Here is an 18,712-nt window from a genome sequence, read left to right on the forward strand (position 1 = left end):
TTGTCAAAGACGTAAAGACCCCCCGACTCATGTCCTCTACCAATAATCTTCTTCGTCATACGATCATGAAACAAGCAATAACCAGGAAAAAACGAGACAAAGCAATTAAGGCCACGAGTAAGTTGGCTAATAGAAATTAAATTAAAGGACAAATGAGGCAAATGTAAGAAAGAGGACAAAGAGAGTGATAGAGTGAGAGAAATGGTGTCGGATCCAAGGACAGGGGAGATTGATCCATCTACCAAGGTGACAGACGGAGATGAGACGGGAGACAGAGGCATAGAAAATAGGTTACAATTACCTGTCATATGGGCGGTGGCCCCAGAGTATACAACCCATTTGGTAGATGATGTAAGAAGACATTTCGTATTACCTGTCTCGGCAATGGTGGCAACAGGATTAGATGAAGAAGATGCCTGCAATGATTCATGGAAAACTTGAAATTTAGCAAAGTCGTCAGCAGAGATGGTAACAGATTTTTCAGCCATATCGCTGGTGGAAGCTATTTGAGCATGCTGAGATCGTTGATTCTTATCCAACAATTTTCGACAATCACATTTCATATGTCCTGGCTTACAAAAATAGTGACATACGATTTCCGACGAATCAGATTTCTGATTATCATAACTAGGTTTTTGAAAGTAGTTAGCTGTCCCTGAAGTGCCACGGAAGGTATTATTATTCTTACTTATAAGGACACTGTTCGGTTGAGAAACATACGAACTTAACTAAGAACTCTCAATACAAAGAACACGACTGAAGGCTTCTTCTAATGATGGAATTTCAGAGTCAGAAAGAATCTGTGTTTTAGCCATTCCAAACTCAAGGGAAAGTCCATTCAAAAATATCATAACAGTCATCTTTTCTCGCTGAGCTTGTTGAACTTTGACATCGAGACTATATGGCAACAATAAGGCAAGTTCAGCAGCTGTTTTCTTAAGTCTCATAAAATAACTTGTAACAAATTCTACTTTCTGTTCCACTCGAAAGAATTGCATATAGACATCAAACATTCTATAAACATGTTCTTTTCCAGAGTACAGAAATTCTAAGAATTCTAAGAGTTCTTTCACAAAATCACAATGATCTACCAAACCAACAACCTCACTCTCAATAGAATTCTTAATTTGAAGATAAAGTCGAGCGTCATCATGAAGCCAAGCCTTTTTCTTTTCATCTTTCAGTGGTTCCTCCATCACATGATCATCCATATTTGTACTAAACAAGTAAAACTGAATCGTTCGACGCCAATCATAGTAATTTGATCCATTTAATTTGTGTTTAGTTATCTTCGATGCCAAGGGAATTACATTAGAGACGACCATATGCTTCACTTCATCCATTATGAGCTAACAAGTAATTTGTAGACCTCACAAGTAGAAAGAACAAACCAAAATCGAAATCAAAGACAAACAAAAGAGCAAAACTACTCCAAGCTGAACAAAACAGCAACAAAACCTAAACACAAACAGGTATTTTATCCAAATAACTCACAACCAAGCAGATTTCGATGAAAACAAACACACAGAGTGATCAGAAATGACGAGCCGAGAAGAACCCAACTGGTTGAAAGTGGAGACGAAGCTCCACGCGTTCCCACGTGCCAGCGCATGGCAACGGAAGACTACTATTTTGGCGGCGTGTGAGTTCCATGCGCAGCTGTTTCCAGTGACGAACGGCTACAGACTTGATCGGATGGTGGCAGCGCTTCTCCTGGGATGGGTGGTGAGACAAACAGCCACTCAAAACTTGATGACTCAACTCAAACCCTAACCTTGTGAGAAGCGTAAACCCTAGCATAGCCGTCGAACAAATATTCTAAACCCTAGATGTCTTTGATACCATGTACTCAGACGTTTAGAGAGAATGATAATTCTTATTCACTTAATCAGACTAAAGATACATATATATAGGTAATTAAGAAACCCTAGTCTAGGAGATATGAAATTACAATCAAGGATACCTAATTAAATTTACAATATAAATACATGTTAATAAATACATATCATAACACTTTTCACATAATCAGAATTCCCCCAAACAAATCAATGGCACTCGCAACCACCTACCCAATTCGATGACTACTCCAAATGGACTAAACAATTTTCCTATCTATGTCACTACGTTTTGTTTCCTGGAGAATGACCACATCTGGATTAAATTTGCTAGCAGATCTTTGACCAGATCTCTTTTGAGGTAAGCATTAAAACCCCAAACATTCCACGAAAGCACTAACATAGAGAAACCGCCAAGCCCTGATCTCTAATACTTCTACTTGCTATAGGGTTTTTTTCCCAACTACTTCGTAAAGAGTTTACTTCTCTATTCAACTTCTTGTTTAGGCCCCCGTTGTTCTTTTGTACATTACCGGGCATATTGGAGAATATCAGTTAATTTAGGCTTTTAGCTAATTGTACCTATATTAATATTCTATTGTTAGTTAGTCTTCGTAACCTCCCAGTGCTTTGTGCATAAATACAACACCTGTATACTGAAACAAAATATCAGTGGATAAATTCAATTGGTAAATTTCGACAATATTATCTCTCTTATTTGAACCACTGGATAAATAATATTATCTTTCCCTTTTTAGAATGCTAGTCAACTTTTTTTTTTTTGAACAAGAGACAATTTTTCATTGATGAAATTCAATGAAAAGATACTAATACTCGATAGATACAAAACTCCACCGAGGAGAGCGAAACGTAAAGAATAGACAAAACATCAAGCAAAACATAATTGGAACAATTCTATAACTAAAAATCACATCAAGAATGTACAAATTCAAACTAATAAAGGAATGGAACCTACCAGTTGAGATCAATGCCCTGAACAGAGTAGCAAGAAAAGGATGTAGTAAGAAAGCACCAAAGAGAGGCATTAAGGCGAACTACAGCAAGGACGACTGAGCTAGAACAATACTTTTCTTAAAAAATTCTCAGATTTCTTTCCAACCACAATCCTGACAGCAAGGCTTTCACAGCATTTATCCAAATAAGGTGTGACCATACTAAAAAAGGTCCCTCACGCAGCTGAAGTTATTTTCAACACTTGAGTCAAAAACCCAAGATAATCTGAATAAATTAAGAAGCTTGCACCAGCATGTAAATGAGAAAGGGCAAGTTAAAAAAAAATATAGTTGTAGCTTTCCACATTCAAATGACATAGAAATCAAATTGATGGCCGAAGGCAAGAATTAGCTAATTTTTTCTAAAGAACACCAGCTGTGTTGAGGCTCGGCTGTGAAACTCTCAAAGAACTACATCGCAAAGTCCTCTTTGCAACGATCCCAAAACTTGATGAAGAATTCGGCTGTAAAGCCATCAGGACTGGGGGCTTTGTTTTACCCAAAGTGTGCACTGCTTTCCAACTTTGTTGCCAAGTAACGATAAAAATAACCAGAAATGGCATTCCTTTCTTTTAACTACTGCAGCTTGCATTTTTGTATTAAAATCCGTTTTTCAACTATATAAGTCCTTAAATTCTCCTTTGGCAAAATAAAGAGCTTGTAGTTCCTTGGAGTAATCTTCAGAAATTAAGAACTGATCCAATAAAGAGTGAACACAGTGCAGCCCTCTGATCTTGACCAAGAAAAATCACCATTAGATAAGGGAAGCTCCACCAAGCTTAGATTGTCAATTACTTTGTTGAACTGGAGCATACTTCTTGAGACTACCAATTGGGATTCTTTCATGCATCCAACAAATAACATTAAAGTCTCCTCCAATACACCAAGAACCACAGCAAAGAATGGATAAAGAATGAATTTCAGTCCACAACAAGGATCTTTCTTGGTAATCAATTGGCCCATAAACATTGGTAACCCAAAAACTAGTATTGGACAGAAGAAAAATGAATTGAGAGAGAAAATGAACCTTTATGATCTTCAATTAGTCAGTTAATAGAACATTGAAAAGTTAATGGGGACTTCTTGTAGAAAAATATGGAGGATGGTTCCCTTGGTCAAGTGGGAGGCTGTTTTGAAGCTAATTGAGGTCGAGAGTTTCGCATCAGGAACTTATGATTAGGTAATGAGGTTCTGGCAAAATGGTTATGGAAATCTCTTTACAGAGTCTAATACTCTGTAGTGGAAGATTATTGTGAGCAAGTATGGATACCCTTTTGAATGAGTTTCAAGTAGTAGGCTTAAGGTTTCTAGCAAAAACCTCAAGGGTTCGTTTGGATTGACTAAAAAAAAAGTGTTTTTCAAAAAAGTCATTTTTTTTAACTCTTTGGATAAAAAAAAAAATGTTTAAAATACACTTTAAAAGTGTTTTAAAAGCTAATTTGAGTGGTTGACAAATATTTCAATTTTTCTAAAATGACTACTTTCAAAATTAAACACTTGAAAAGTTAAACCAAACACACCTTAAATCTGTTTTTCTTCTAGTTTTCCCTTATTCTCCTAGTTTGTTAAGTGTTCTATTGGGGACCGTTCGAATACCTATCTTTGAAAAGATTTGTGGGTTGGAGAGAGACCCCTATGTGCCTTGTTTCCAAATCTTTATCATTTTTCTGATAAGAGGATGCATTCAGTAACCACTGTTTTGCCCTCTTTTAATAACTCCTTGTCTTTCCTGGGTTTGTAGCCAACCACTGTTTTGCCCCATTTTAATAACTCCTTGCTTTTCCTGGGTTTGCAACCACTATTGTGCCATCTTTTAATAACTCCTTGCTTTTCCTTGGCTTGCAACCACTATTTTGCCTCTTTTAATAACTCCTTTTCCTGAGTTTCCACCACTCCCTCACTTACTGAGATGCCGTTGAGGTTGTTCATCTCCTTCCTATTATTCGTGACCAAATGACTTGTCATGGGAGAAGGGATTCAAGGCTTTGGTTTCGGAAGCCTTATGAAACTTCCTTTCTTTTTTCCATATCCTTTGCGCCAGGAGCCTTTCCATTCTCCTCCCTATGGAAAGTTAAAATTCCTATTCTTTGGCTTACATGTTTCGCATGGGAAAGTGAACACTCAAGAACCCTCCAAAGCCTCCTCTTTTGTACTGCAACTGCAATGGTGTGTTCTTTACACTAGGCAAGAGTAGGACCTCAACCATCAACGAAATTGCCTTTATGTATGCTTCCTTTGGTGTCAATTTTTCATAATCTTTGAGGTTGTTATGGCATGTAGCAATGGATGTTGTTCCATGATTGAGAAGGTGCTCCTGAACCCTCCTTTTTGTGACAAAGGAAGAGTCTTGTCCTGAGCTTGTTTTCTTGTCATTTCGAGGGCATTTGGCTTGAGAAGAATAGCATGATCTTTATAAAGGTTGAGTGGTAAAGAGCTCTGGGACGACTACATTTAACTCATTTGTGGGCATCCATTATTCTTATACCTATCAGCTTGACATTATTCTTTCAGTTGAAATTCGTTCCTAAGAACGGTTTTGGGTTTTCTTAGTTGGTGGGCTTGGAAAACGCAATTTCTAATCAAATGAAACTAAAGAGAGCTCAATGGACATGCTTCAAATGATAAACCACTGAACTAAAGAGAGCCCAATGGACATGACAAGCGATTTGTAATGATGTAGCTTAAGACATAAAAGGAAAACTCTCTCCAAGAATCAGATCAAAGCTTTTATTATCAGTCAAAAGTTATCAATATATGAAGACAATCTTTACGACTTTACTTGAACAGGATCTATTCTATAGGTTGTACATCTGTGTCCTTGGGTTCTATGAAGACAATCCTTCTATTTACAGAGGATTAGAAAGCAAAGTAATCCTAATCCTAATCAATCAAAGAAACTAATTCTAATCCTAATAAACCAAGAAAACTAATCCTAATCCTAATCCTAATCAATCAAGGAAACTAATCCTAAACCAAATCAAGTACAGATTTGACCAAGATATCCTAATTTACCCTAGGCATACTACATCATGTAAGCTTCCAGTTGTCAAAACAACTTGACAGCCATTAGCGTCACAATGTAATATAATTTTAAACGTAAATTTATGTGGCAAAACAACTAGAAAAAGCACACGGTAAAGAGTGGAGGACCAAGAAACTACAAGTAAACATTAGAAACCCTAACAAACTATATTAGAGAGGCCAAATAATAGGGCTAATGACACCAAGAAATTGGACGAGACCAAAAGTGAGAGCAAAAAACCATTATTCCACCTCTTTCGGCCGTCAAAACAAACTAATAGTCATCTGACAAAAGAAGCCTGTGTGTACCACATATGGAAAAACATTAAAAAGGAAATGCTCACCAAAATGTTTACTTGGGTTTTATGGGAGTGTGTGCTGTTCTTTGGGTTCTACAGAGAGAACAGAATAACAAGATGTTAGGGGACTAGAGAGGAATTCTTTTGAGGTTTGGTCACTTGATAGATATCATTGGTATACAGTTTCAAAGACCTTTTGTAACTCTTCTGTAGGCTCTATTTTCTATAGCTATCCCTCATTTAGAGGATTTCCTCCCTCTCTTTTGTGGGTCTGGTTTTTGTAGGTCCTTGTATTCTTTCATTTTTATCCCAATAAAAGTCATCGTTTCTATTAAAAGAACAAAGAGTTTACTGACCTAGACAAATAAAAGGGTTACTAAGTTTATACTGGGGGCAAAAAAGAGGAGTGGGGCTGGAATATGTACCTTTATACATTCTTTTCCTGTATGTTCATCCTGAACAACCACGGCATCCATAAATTTACCCATTGCAACAGTAACAGCCAGGTTGTACTTCTTCTGTATTGGACGACAAAGATCAGTCATGCGACCATGAACTCCTTGAAACAGCCGTTTCAAAGTTTCGACAGCTTGAGATAATTTAGCATCTCTTTCATTTTCATGTCTATCAGCCTTCAGTTCACGCAGTTGGTTTTCAATTTCTCCAATTTTTGACTTTAGGTTTTCATATTTATTCCTGGATCAAGTTAAAAATTAATTATAGCATAAGATTTTTTTGCGTGACATTCAGCTACACTCCTCTAACTAAAATATGTATGTAACAAGTGACAACCTTCAAAGCATGCAATATTTTTAAAAAAAAAAAAAAAAAAAAAAAGGAAACAGGACCCTTCAAAGCATGCAATAGAAAGCAATACAATTAACCAGTGACCAGAGCTTGAGAATACTTTAACAGACATCATCATCAGTATAAAATAAATAACTAAAAATACTTAACCTGACATCTCGATGCTTATCTTTCATAGTATGCAAATCCTTTTTCAGATCTGCAAGGTCATCCTTATGTCTAGCTGAACTATCAAGAATCTTCCTCAGTCTTGTTTGCATCTGCTCCTCTTGTGACTCCAATTCATTTTCCCTATTATGTAATTGTTGAAGGTTTTCTTCCAAATTCTTCTGAGCTTCAATATCAGCATGTTGTTGCCTATCCAATACCTCCTTTTCATCTCTTAGTTTTGCAGTTTTCATCCCAGCCTCCTCCTTGCTGCAACATCAAGAGACTAGTTACCAACTACAATAAAAACTAAGGGGAAGGCAAATGTGTGATATCAGGAAAACCAAAGGTCAGTTTTAAAGAAAATATGTCGAACATCAATATAATACCGTCTCTAGATTTTTTTTATGAGAAACCAAGATTTTTTTTTTTAACAAGATACAAAATTTTTCATTAAAGAAATGAAAAAAGATAAATGCTCGAAGCCACAAACTTCACAAGGAAGTGAAAAAGAAAAAATGAAAAAATAAACAATCAATCACTCAAAATAAATTAATAAGGATATATAAAGGCATTCCAACAAAAGTCCTTAGAGAGAACACCCTGTGGATGACTTTGAACCGATGTGAATTTGTTAGGCCCAAAGAGATGCTTGCTTTGAAACGTTCTCCAATTTCTTTCCATCCACAATTTGGATACTGAATAAGGAGAGCAGCTGGCTTTCTGGATAGCAGTTCGGATGTTATAATCAGTCAAGTCCTCACATAGTTTCACTCTTTTGTTTTGAAAATCTGTTTAAGACCATGTAATATCAAACAATAAATCTCATTCTTTGAGGAGCATTTAGAAGGCAGGTTCAGAATCAAAAGTATGGGAAAATGCTTGTGGGCTTATTTGAGGGGGTTCTAAAACTTGTGAATCACAAATGTTTGTGTTTGGAGTGCAGGGTTTGGAAACCTGCTCTGCAACCTGTGTTTGGGGACAGGTAAGAGGTAACTAATGCCTAAGTTGATTTTCAATGATTGTTTTCTGAACTGTATAACCTCTAGTGAGTGTACCATAGAGATCAATTTTTATGATACTATTAAATGAAACATTTAAATTTGTTTCTTTCAAAATTAAATTTGTATTAGCTACTTTTTTTGTACCCCTAATCTAATTCCTTCACTTTGTTGATTTCCAAGAAAATTGCGTAGGAATGTCAATAATTTGGTTTTCTAGAACAAATTTAGCTTTTACTAACAAAATAGGAAAGTTTGAATTTTAGTTTTATAAATAATAATAATAATAATAATAATAATAATAACAAATTAATTTTAAAAAAATCTAGTTTTTCTTTTAATTACTGATTTATCTCTTTTTTTAGGCTAAACTGTAAAAAAAATGTCCTTGAACTTTGTACTTTGTGTCAAAAGTACCCTTAAACTTTCAAAGGTTTTAAAATACCCTTAAACTTCTAAAAAGAGTTCAAAAATACCCTTAAACTTTCAAAAAGAATTCAAAAATACCTTTACCCGTTAGTTTTAGATGGAAAACATTAGTGTTTTGTTTCAAAAATACCCTTAAACTTAAAGAAAAGTTCAAAAACTCTTACTATTAATATATGAACAAAAATCGTTAATACCTCTTTGCAAAAATATGTCTATACTTTCAAAAGTTGCATTAGTACCCCTACCTTAAAATTTATAAATTTAAAAAAAAAAAAAAAAAAATTAAATGCTCTAACCATTTATCTACACCTCATTACCTCCCTCTTCCATTTCATCTCTCTCTTACCTCAATATATGATCTAACACTTCTCTATTTCCTCTCCCTCTTTCTCTACTTCTTGTTAACTGTTGTTTTAACCTCTGTTTATCTCATTAAAAAAAATACACCTTTCAATTAAGGTACATAGATTATTAAAAAATATAAAAATAAATAAATAAAAAGAAGGAAGTACCAAGAGGGCCTTGAACTTAAGTATTTTAAATAACAAAGTTGCATATAGTAGTTGAATCTGCACTCCACCTTTGAAGATTTCTATAAGAATGGTAAGCTTAATGCGTGTATAAAAGAAAACTTCATCTATGTTATTCAAAAGAAGAAAATAGCAGTCAAGGTTAGTGATTACAGGCCAATTAGTTGCTGGCTGAAAGACTAAAATTGGTTATGCCTAGCATTCTAGCTTCTTCCCAAAGTGCCTTCATTGAAGGAAGACAAATTTTGGACCCCATTCTTATTGCTAACGAAGCAGTGGAGGAATATAGAGTGAAAAAGAAGAAGGGGTGGATTCTCAAGCTTGACTTGGAAAAGGCTTTCGACCGTGTTGATTGGGAATTTCTAGAAAAGGTGTTGAGAAGCAAAAACTTTGGTCAGAAATGGATAGATTGGATTATGGGCTGCGTTAAAAATCCAATGTTTTCAGTCTTCATCAATGGTAGACCAAGGGGAAGGGTGGCTGCCACAAGAGGTATTAGGCAAGGTGATCTCCTCTCACCTTTCCTTTTCCTTCTTGTTAGAGAAGTTTTAAGTGCTTTGGTGAAAAGCTTATTCAAGCCAGTCTTTATGAAGGTTTTGTGGTTGGCAAAGACAAAATTCAGATTTCCATCCTCCAATTTACAGATGATACTCTATTATTTTGTAAATATGACAGCACCATGCTTGCAAAACTTAAGCAAACAGTGGAGTTTTTTTATTGTGTTCGTGGCAGAAAGTAAATTGGGATAAATCAGCCCTTTATGGTATAAATGTGGACGAAAATGAGTTGATTTCCACAGCTGCTTCGTTGAATTGTAAGGCTGATCACCTTCCCTTCCTATACCTTGGGCTGCCTTTAGGTGGGTACCCGAAAAAATTGTCCTTTTGGCAACCGGTTTTGGACAATTTTCAAGCTAAATTGGACAAATGGAAACGTTTCAACCTATCAAGAGGAGGTAGAGTCACTTTATGCAAATCAGTATTGTCTAACCTCCCAGCTCATTTTATGTCCATCTTCCAATTGCCTGATGGAGTTGCATCAAAATTGAAGAGGATTACAAGGAATTTCTTTTGGGAAGGACACAATGGCAGCAAGTTAAATCAGCTGGTGAAGTGGGCTTCGGTGCAAAAACCTATGACAGATGGAGGCCTCGGTCTTGGTGGATTCAAAATTATGAATTTAGCACTCCTTGCTAAATGGGGCTAGAGATATTTTAAAGAGGAATGCTCTCTTTGGGGCCAAGTTATCAAAAGCATTCATGGTTCGGATTCTTTTAATTGGCACACGGCAGGTAAAGGGGGCAGAAGTTTGAGAAGCCCGTGGATCAGTATTTCGAAGTCTTGGCTAAAAGTTGAGTCGTTGGCCACTTTTAAACTTGGAAATGGCAGCAGGATTGCATTTTGGTTCGTCCCTTGGGAAGGAGTGGCTCCTTTCAGTACCTTATTTCCAAGTCTCTTCAGAATCACCTTGTTTCCAAATGGTTCGGTTGCTGACCATTGGGACAGCATATTGGCCGCTTGGTCAGTCACCTTTCTTCGTTTGCTTAAAGATGAGGAGATGATTTCTTTTCAAGAGTTGCTTGGGGTTCTTGCAACAAGAAGAGTTTCAGAGGATTTTGATAAAAGGGAGTGGTCCATTTCAGCCTCGAGTCTCTTCACGGTCAATTTCCTTAAATTACACCTTTCCCCATCCTCCCCTTTGGACAATTCTCTTTTCTCGGCCTTGTGGAAGGCTTGTAGCCCCCGAAGGATTAATATTCTAGTCTAGATAATGCTTTTTGGACAGCTGAATGTAGCTACGGTTTTGCAAAGGAAGTTGGCATCCAGCTATATTTCCCCCTCGATCTGCCCTTTGTGCCTTCATTCTTTTGAAGACTCCCTCCACCTTTTCTTTGCGTGTTCCTATTCAGCTTAGTGTTGGGAAAAGTTGCTGTCCTTCTTCAACATTTCTTGGGTTATGAGCAATGATTTTAAGGGAAACTTGCTGCAGCTTTTAGTTGGAACAAATCTCCACAAATCCAGCCGTATATTATGGCTTAATGCGGTCAAAGCTCTTTTGGCAGACCTTTGGTTTGAAAGAAATCAAAGGGTGTTTCATGATAAGGCTCTTGGTTGCCAAGATCGCTTCGAATCCGCCCGACGGCTTGCCTCTTCTTGGTGTATCCTCTCCAAGCATTTTAATAGCTACAGTTTATCATAATTCAATCTCAACTGGAGAGTGTTTGTCTCCCTTCCAAGTGGTGGTTTTTAGCTTCTTCAGTAGTCTGCGGTTTTCTTTGATTTTTCAGACTGTATTGTTCTGTTTTTTCCCGTGTTCGGCCATTTTGGGGGAGTGTAATGTTTTGTTCTATTCTTATTTTTTTAGTTTAGTTTTAGTTTGTTTTTGGATGTGATGAGGGTGCTAAGGGGGTGTCAACCTAGTTGAGACGTTTAGGTACGCTTGCTGATCCGTTTGGTCTTCGGTTGTTATTCTGCTCATTGTATAAACCTCTTGTACTTTGGGCCTTAGCTCACTTTTCTCATATTTTAATGAATTGTTTCCTTTTTTCAAAAAAAAGGGGGAGCCAGGGGGGGAGATTTTGTATTAGAAAATGAAGACAGAGAGACTTTGTGGGATCTTATTGCTTTAACTTGAAGTTTTGGTTTATATTTTATTGTGAGAGTGGGGGGAGGAGAAAAAAAGGATAACTATATAATTTGTTTTAAAATTGGTGTTTCAAACTCAAGAAAGCTTGAAACAAATAATTGATTTTTGTAAGGCTAAGAGTATTAATGCAATTTTCGAAAGTTCAAGGATACTTTTTAGTATTAACTGTTGTGTTCATATACTAATAGTGAGGTATTTCGAAGTTTTTTTTAATTTAATAGTATTTTTTAAACAAAAAACTAATGGTTACATCCAAAACACAGTGGGAGCATTTTTTAACCCTTTTTTTTTAAGTTTAAGGGTATTTTTTAAACTTTTAAAAGTTCAAGGATATTTTTGACACAAAGTACAAAGTTTAGGAGTATTTTATATAAGGGCTAAGTTTGAAATTTAATTTATTAACAAATTTAGTTTTTCTTTAAATTCCTAATTTATCCTCTCTTTTTTTCCATTAAACGAATTTTACCCATGAGGTTTGCATTTAATAGCATTCTTAGTTCATCCGTTAATTTTTCCGTTAATTACTAATGAAAAGTTGACGTGACACCTATTTTTATTAAAAAAATATATTTTCTCTAATTTAATTTATCAAATTAAAAAATGTTTTTTATTTTTTAAAATTTTTCTATCTTTCTTCTCTCTTGCTCACCCCCTTCTTTCTCCTCTCCTCCTATTTTCTTCCTTAAACATCACTAACAACCGCTGCCATTGGAGACGGTCTCCTTCCTCTCTTTACATTTTACTTTTCTTCTTCTTTATTCTCCTTCCCTTTTTCTTCTCTTTTTCCCCTGCTCATTTCTCCCCTTCTTTCCTCCATTCCTAGTAAAAGAAAATCATATCAGAGATCCACGACCACCACGAACAAACAACAAAGTCCCTTCGTTTTCTCCTTTTGCTTGAGTTCAATAACAGAACCCACCACCAACACAATCGACGACACACTTCAGCGTTGGAGCTCCTAGCTCCTAGAATGAGGTAGTTTGTTTCCACTTTTCTTTTTTTTATTTTTTTTGGTGAAAATGAAGGGGAAGGAAGGGGATATCAAAAGGAAGGAGGCAGATTAGAGGAATAAAGGGAGAAAGAGGGAAGAAGAAAAAAAAACTTCCGCAGACTCGCAGTGGGTGACAAGCGGAGAAGAGAATCCAATGACTCACAACCAACACGATCGATGTAACACTTCAGTGGTTGGAGCTACGGAACGAGAGAGTTTGTTCCTGCTTTTTTAAGTGAAAATGAGGAAGGAAGAAGAAGGGAAGAGGGGGGACGAAGAAGTTAGAAGGAAAAAAAACAAAAACTAATCACTGGGGATTGATAGTGGGTGCGACGATGAGCAGCAAGGGTCAAAGTATATCCAGCGATCCACGACTAACACAATCAATGCCATGCTTCAGCGATGAAGCTCCTTGAACAAGGGAGTTCGCTTTTTTGTTGTGAAAATGAAGAAGGGGAAAGGAACGAGAGGGGAAGGAAAAAAGGAATGAAGGAAGAATTAGGGGAAAAAGTTATATATATGTACATGTACCATGCATAAGAAACCATGTTCCCACACAAGCATCAAGGACATCAAGTACAATCTATAGAAGCACAATTTTTAAAGAATATTCTCAAGTGAAGGCCCAAATCTAGTGAGTAATGAAAATCTTTGATGTAAAGAAACGATATTGACATAGATGCATTTTCTATCAAATAATAAATAAATGAAGACTTACATTCGACAATATTCCCTCAGCTCTTGGTCATCTAACTGCAGTTTTTCACCACTGTCTCGGCCTTTTTCATGTAAATCATCAAGCTTTGCATTGAGATCCTGTATGCCCTTTTGTAATTCCTTTACATACTGCGCATGCTTTCTCCTTTGTTCTATTTTCTTATCAAGATCTTTTCGACTTCTCTTGATTTTTGAATTTATTCGTGATGTTTCTTCTTTCAATTTCAGAAGCTCGGGTTGCTGCAAAGCATGGCAATAAAAGAAAATTAATAAATAAATAATTTTTTTAAAAAAAATGTTTGTTGAATAACCCTAGCACACATGTTATTTAAAAAATTAATGATCAAAGACAAAAAAAAAAAAAAAAAATTCTTAACAGTGTTAAGCATTAAGCAATAAAAAGGGTTCACAACTGCAACAGAAATGTAATTTAAATAAAAATTATTTATTTTATTTAAATCATTTTTGCTCTTGTTTAAGTACACATCTCTTGTACTTTCTTTTTATGCATTAATAAAAAGTATGGTTTCCTTTTTTAAAAAAAATGTAATTTATACTGTCCTGCACACCAATTCCTTAGAAGTAAAGCTATAAACATCCAACTTACATTTTTGAGATGATTAATGTTTAAATAAATGTCTTGAAATGAATTCAACAAAAGAAGGCTGGCATACTTACATTCTTATCGAGCTTATTACTTCTGTCTGCAATTCTCTTCTCGCAGTTACTAATTTCCTTCAAAAACTTAGCTTGTTCTTTCCTCTTCTTCAAAGCTTCGTGTTCAAAACCATCAATTTGTTGCATGACATCATCACGATTTCTCCTTTCAGCTTCAAGTTCCTCATTAAGTTTTACGAAGTCCTTTTCTATTACAAATAATTGCCACAAGAAGTAATCTTTCTTCAAAGATCTCTGCAGACAGAAAAAAGATAAAGAAGAATGGAAAGAAAAAAATTAAAAATTTTAATTATTTAAAGAACGTTCCACAAACTCCTAAAACTGTATAAAGATACTATACAAGAGAATAAGCAAGACGTTATCTCAATGCAAGGGGAAAAAGTATTTAGCTGGACAGACATTGAGTATGTGAACACTTGACACTTGTTCAATGTACGAATTATTTAGCATGCTCAACGTATTGAGAACCTCAGGTTGCATACCAGTTGATCTTGCAAACGGAGGTGTTTTTCCGCTTCTTCCTTTTGCTCTTTCTTCTGCTTTCTTTCCATCACAATAGTCTTCTTCTTCTGATACGCAAGTGCTGAATTTTCTTCAGCTTTGGCTTTCTGCTCTTCATACTCCTCATATTCTCTCTTAAGATCATCAGATCCAGAGATCTGCTCAAGAAGTCCAGTAAGTTCTTTGGGATTCTTGGATGCAATGGACTCTACATCGCCCTAAATGAAAAAGTATGTTAACAAGGAATGCAGCAAATGTAAGGCTAACAAAAATGAAGACTCAAAAGTTGTTGAGCCTGTGAACAGAACAGGAGCTCGTGGGCTTTCTTAAATGCAACATTTTGCAATTCATGTAGCACATAGATTGAAACATGCAACTATTCTTTTAACGCATCTTTTGCGACCTTGAATATCAATATCTGATACAAGAAATTGATATTACAAGGTTATTGGCCAGCCTTGTTTCATGTAGCACATGGAATGAAACGTGTCTGGCTTTAAAAAGTCCACTTCCCGCCCAAACGTAAGAACTTTTGTAATTATCCATTAGGTCTCATCTTGCTTGATTGGAACCCTTTTCTTTAGGTTAGCTCCTTCTAGGGTTGGTTTCTTTTGTGTGCCCTTGCACTCTTTCATATTTTGACTGCAGATTGATTTTATCCACACACAAAAATAATTTAAAAGAAATTAATCTTGGCCTTCTTTTCAAATTTTCATCTTCAAATTTGTAAAAAAAAAATTGTTTGCTAACTCATTTTCCCTAACTCTTTAATGTAATGTTCCAAGCCAATTTTAATTTGTACTAGATTGTACTATTTTCATAAATTCTTTTATATTTGTAAATGTATGGTAACTTGCGCGCATCTAAATTATTCTCACATGACAAGTGTTCTAATCCACTACATTTGGTTGTCAAGGCAACTCGTAGCCCGTTGGATATTAAATCCTAGTTAGGTGGCTACCATGACTTGAACACATTCCCTCTAAATTATTTATCATTTACGTGGCCTTGGTTGGCCTGAAAACATGCAGCAAATCTTGGTTGGCCCTAGCCTCTCGCCTAAAGATCAGATTCTTTGGTCGAATGCGGTTAAAGCGTTAATTTCAGAAATTTGGTTTGAACGTAATCAGAGATTTTTTTCTCGATAAACCTTTGGATTGGACGAAACGTATTGGATCTACTCGTTTATCTCGTTTATTAGCTTCTTCATAGAGCTCCCAATCAAAGTATCTTTGCTGATTATTCTATTCAATACATTAGTCTAAATTGGAACGCTTTTATTTCTTCATTGTAATCATGTACTCTTGGCATGAGACTGTTTTGTATTGGGATATGATGAGAGTGCTATGGTTGTGTCAACTTAGTTGAGATAACCAGGTGCATCTACTGATCCTAGGATTTTGTGTTTTAACATTTAATTGTATCTTTAATCTTTATTACTTGATGTCTATATGTACTTTGTGCATTAGACTTTTTTCATTATATCAATGAAAAGCTTCGTTTTCATTTCAAAAACATTTACGTGGCATTTATCGACTCTAATTGACTGTGGCTAACCCATGGTTGTTATTTTTAGAATTTTTGTTTCCATGGTCTGGTAGAGAACCATATAACTGCCGGCATCTTAAATATGCCTTTATCTAACGGGCTGTAGTTGATGATCTCAGGTTAATTGCTAAGTTCAATATTTTCAGTTGCCACATAGATATGGAAGAGACTAAAATAATAAAATAATGAACTTTTAGCCTTGTTCAGATAACTCAGGAAACCGATTGATCTATAAACAATCTTTTCCAAAATTAGGATATATATATATATTAATTAAGCTATTTTTTCATGAACAGAACTGTGAGACGAAAAACAATTAACTAAAATTACTATGAACCCCCGCGATTATAGGTTTTGAGAAAATATATTGCACAAGTATATCAAAGTTTGGGGTAAACCTTTTTATAATTAAAAAAAAAAAAAAAAAAAAAAAAAAAAAAAAAAAACACGAGAAACAAAGGTTGCAGAGTAAACCTGAAAAACAAGGAAATTCCGAGCCTTGACAAGTATTCCAAGTGACCTCAGCTTCGAATTATACTCATCCCAGGAGACACTCTTTCCATCAATTCGATACTCGCTACCGCCTGCGTTTGTGATCGTTCTGGTAAATTGCAGCTCCGACCCATTTCCCATCTGATAAACAAGCCGAACGAACGCCCTCCGTCCCTTCTGTTCCTTCTCCCTGTCATCGTAAGCGTAGATTAGGTCCTTCAACTGTGCCCCACGTAGTTGCCCAGTCCGTACACCAAGCACGAAACTTATGGCATCCATGAGGTTCGACTTCCCAGCTCCATTGGGGCCAATTATGGCAGTGAAATCATAAAAAGGACCGATTGTCTGATGACCCTTGTAGGATTTGAAATTCTCTAGCTCCAAACGGAGGATCTTGCCGGACGAAATCAGGGACGGCATGGTGTGCAAGGCCTTACATGTAGAAGGGGAACAAACTCAGAAAGAAAAGTACAGCTAAGTAGAAGCAATATTCACAGGAACTAGGGAAATTGCGAGTAGCTAAACAATCAAGAAAGAAGAATTTTCAAAAGGGTAAAAGAAGAGTTACCTGAAGACGCGAACTAGGGCTTCAATTAAGGGAGTAGAAGTAAGGAGCAGTTCAACAAAAATCAGGCGTGGAGAAAGTATCTTCAGTGGAAAACAGAATCCCTTCCATGGAAGTGAGAAATTGAGGAAGTGGGGAAGAAAGATCGGGAATGTAGAGGAGAGAAATCCGCGGAAATTGGCGGGAGAAGGTGTTTGGTAGAGATTTTATTTAGGCGTTGAGATAGAAAAATGTCTTTCTTCCACCCGCTCGCCCAATTCAATTCCCTAAAAGAATATTATTGTATGTTTTCTATTTTTTTTCTTTTTTTTAATGCAAGTTAGACCACATGAAATCAAATATCTTATCTCAAATTAATAATATATAGATAGTTGAGTTATGTTCATGTTGGTCGTGAATAATATTATTATCAATATTTTTTGTCTTAGCAATGTCAACTGGGCAAAACAAGCATAATTTAGTCATATACATGTACCCTCTCTTAAGGTCAGGGTTTGATTGTTGAAACCTTGTCGTTTGTTTGGTAAGGATTCAAGATTCTCATAAAATGTGCATCTAGATTATAATGTTTACTTTGTGGTAATATAAGATGTCCAAGCATTTAAAGATGCAAAGAGTTCGATGTCATCCTAAACACGAGGATTTTAGATTCTTATGTTGTGGAAATCTTTTTTTTTTATGTTTTTACCCTTCGTATTTTCTTATATATATGGCACTCCTATTTTATATGCATTATATTATTAAAATAAATATCTTCAACCATATATATTAGGGGTGAAAATTAATTTAGTTTTTTCGATTTTTTTAATCAACCTAGAATCAAATCAATGTTAAATAAAGAACAAACTCAATTTATTGAATTTATTTGATTCGGTTTATTATCGATTTGATAACAAACTGAACAACTTACCTCGAATTTGATAATAAAAATTAAGATCAGTTGAATTATTCTAATGTTAGTTGTGAGTATTATCAATGTCAACATTTTTTTTTAGCGATATCATTTAGACAAAATAAGCACAATTTAGTCATAATTGGCATATACCATCTTTAAAGTTAAAGTTTGAATCTCCAACACTCGATTGTTGTACTTTAAACAATCGTTTATTTTGTGGGAATCAAAAATTCACACGAAACGGACATCTAGATTATAACAGATGTTTTGCAGTAATATAAGATGTCTCAGCATCTAGAGATGCGAGAGTTTTAGATGTCATCCTAAAACATGATTTATTTTTTTTTATATTCTCATGTTGTCGACATCTTTTTTTTCTTTTACCTTTTTACTATTCATATTTCCTTATATATATATATATATATATATAGCATTCTTTTTCATATGCATTTTATAATTAAAATAAATATTGTAAATTGATAAATATCATAAAAGGCATTATTTTGATATATATTTCAGTACTTTTCTTTATGAAAAATAGAACTCTGCATGCTATTGAAACCCTTAAAACGACTTAATTGGATAAAAGGAGCAATC

General features: G+C 35.4%; 2 protein-coding genes across 2 annotated transcripts in view; both read right to left on the reverse strand.

Moving 5' to 3' along the window:
* Nucleotides 1-17,472, reverse strand: part of LOC120085932 (structural maintenance of chromosomes protein 1) — a 45,992-nt gene extending 28,520 nt beyond the window's left edge. The window contains exons 1-7 of the mRNA XM_039042258.1: nucleotides 17,224-17,472; nucleotides 16,638-17,087; nucleotides 14,597-14,833; nucleotides 14,115-14,348; nucleotides 13,438-13,676; nucleotides 7,126-7,392; nucleotides 6,594-6,864 (exon numbers count right to left, since the gene is read on the reverse strand). Coding sequence (XP_038898186.1) covers nucleotides 6,594-6,864; nucleotides 7,126-7,392; nucleotides 13,438-13,676; nucleotides 14,115-14,348; nucleotides 14,597-14,833; nucleotides 16,638-17,075 — 1,686 coding nt within the window. The 5' untranslated portion in view covers nucleotides 17,076-17,087; nucleotides 17,224-17,472. The remainder of the gene's footprint in view (nucleotides 1-6,593; nucleotides 6,865-7,125; nucleotides 7,393-13,437; nucleotides 13,677-14,114; nucleotides 14,349-14,596; nucleotides 14,834-16,637; nucleotides 17,088-17,223) is intronic.
* On the reverse strand, nucleotides 611-6,576 carry LOC120085933. Its single transcript, XM_039042259.1, has one exon. The coding sequence runs from the start codon at nucleotides 1,341-1,343 to the stop codon at nucleotides 729-731; it is 615 nt and encodes a 204-aa protein (XP_038898187.1). The 5' UTR covers nucleotides 1,344-6,576; the 3' UTR covers nucleotides 611-728.
* Nucleotides 17,473-18,712: the final 1,240 nt, after the last annotated feature.

This window comes from Benincasa hispida, chromosome 9 (genome assembly GCF_009727055.1).
Source record: "Benincasa hispida cultivar B227 chromosome 9, ASM972705v1, whole genome shotgun sequence".
NCBI lineage: Eukaryota > Viridiplantae > Streptophyta > Magnoliopsida > Cucurbitales > Cucurbitaceae > Benincasa > Benincasa hispida.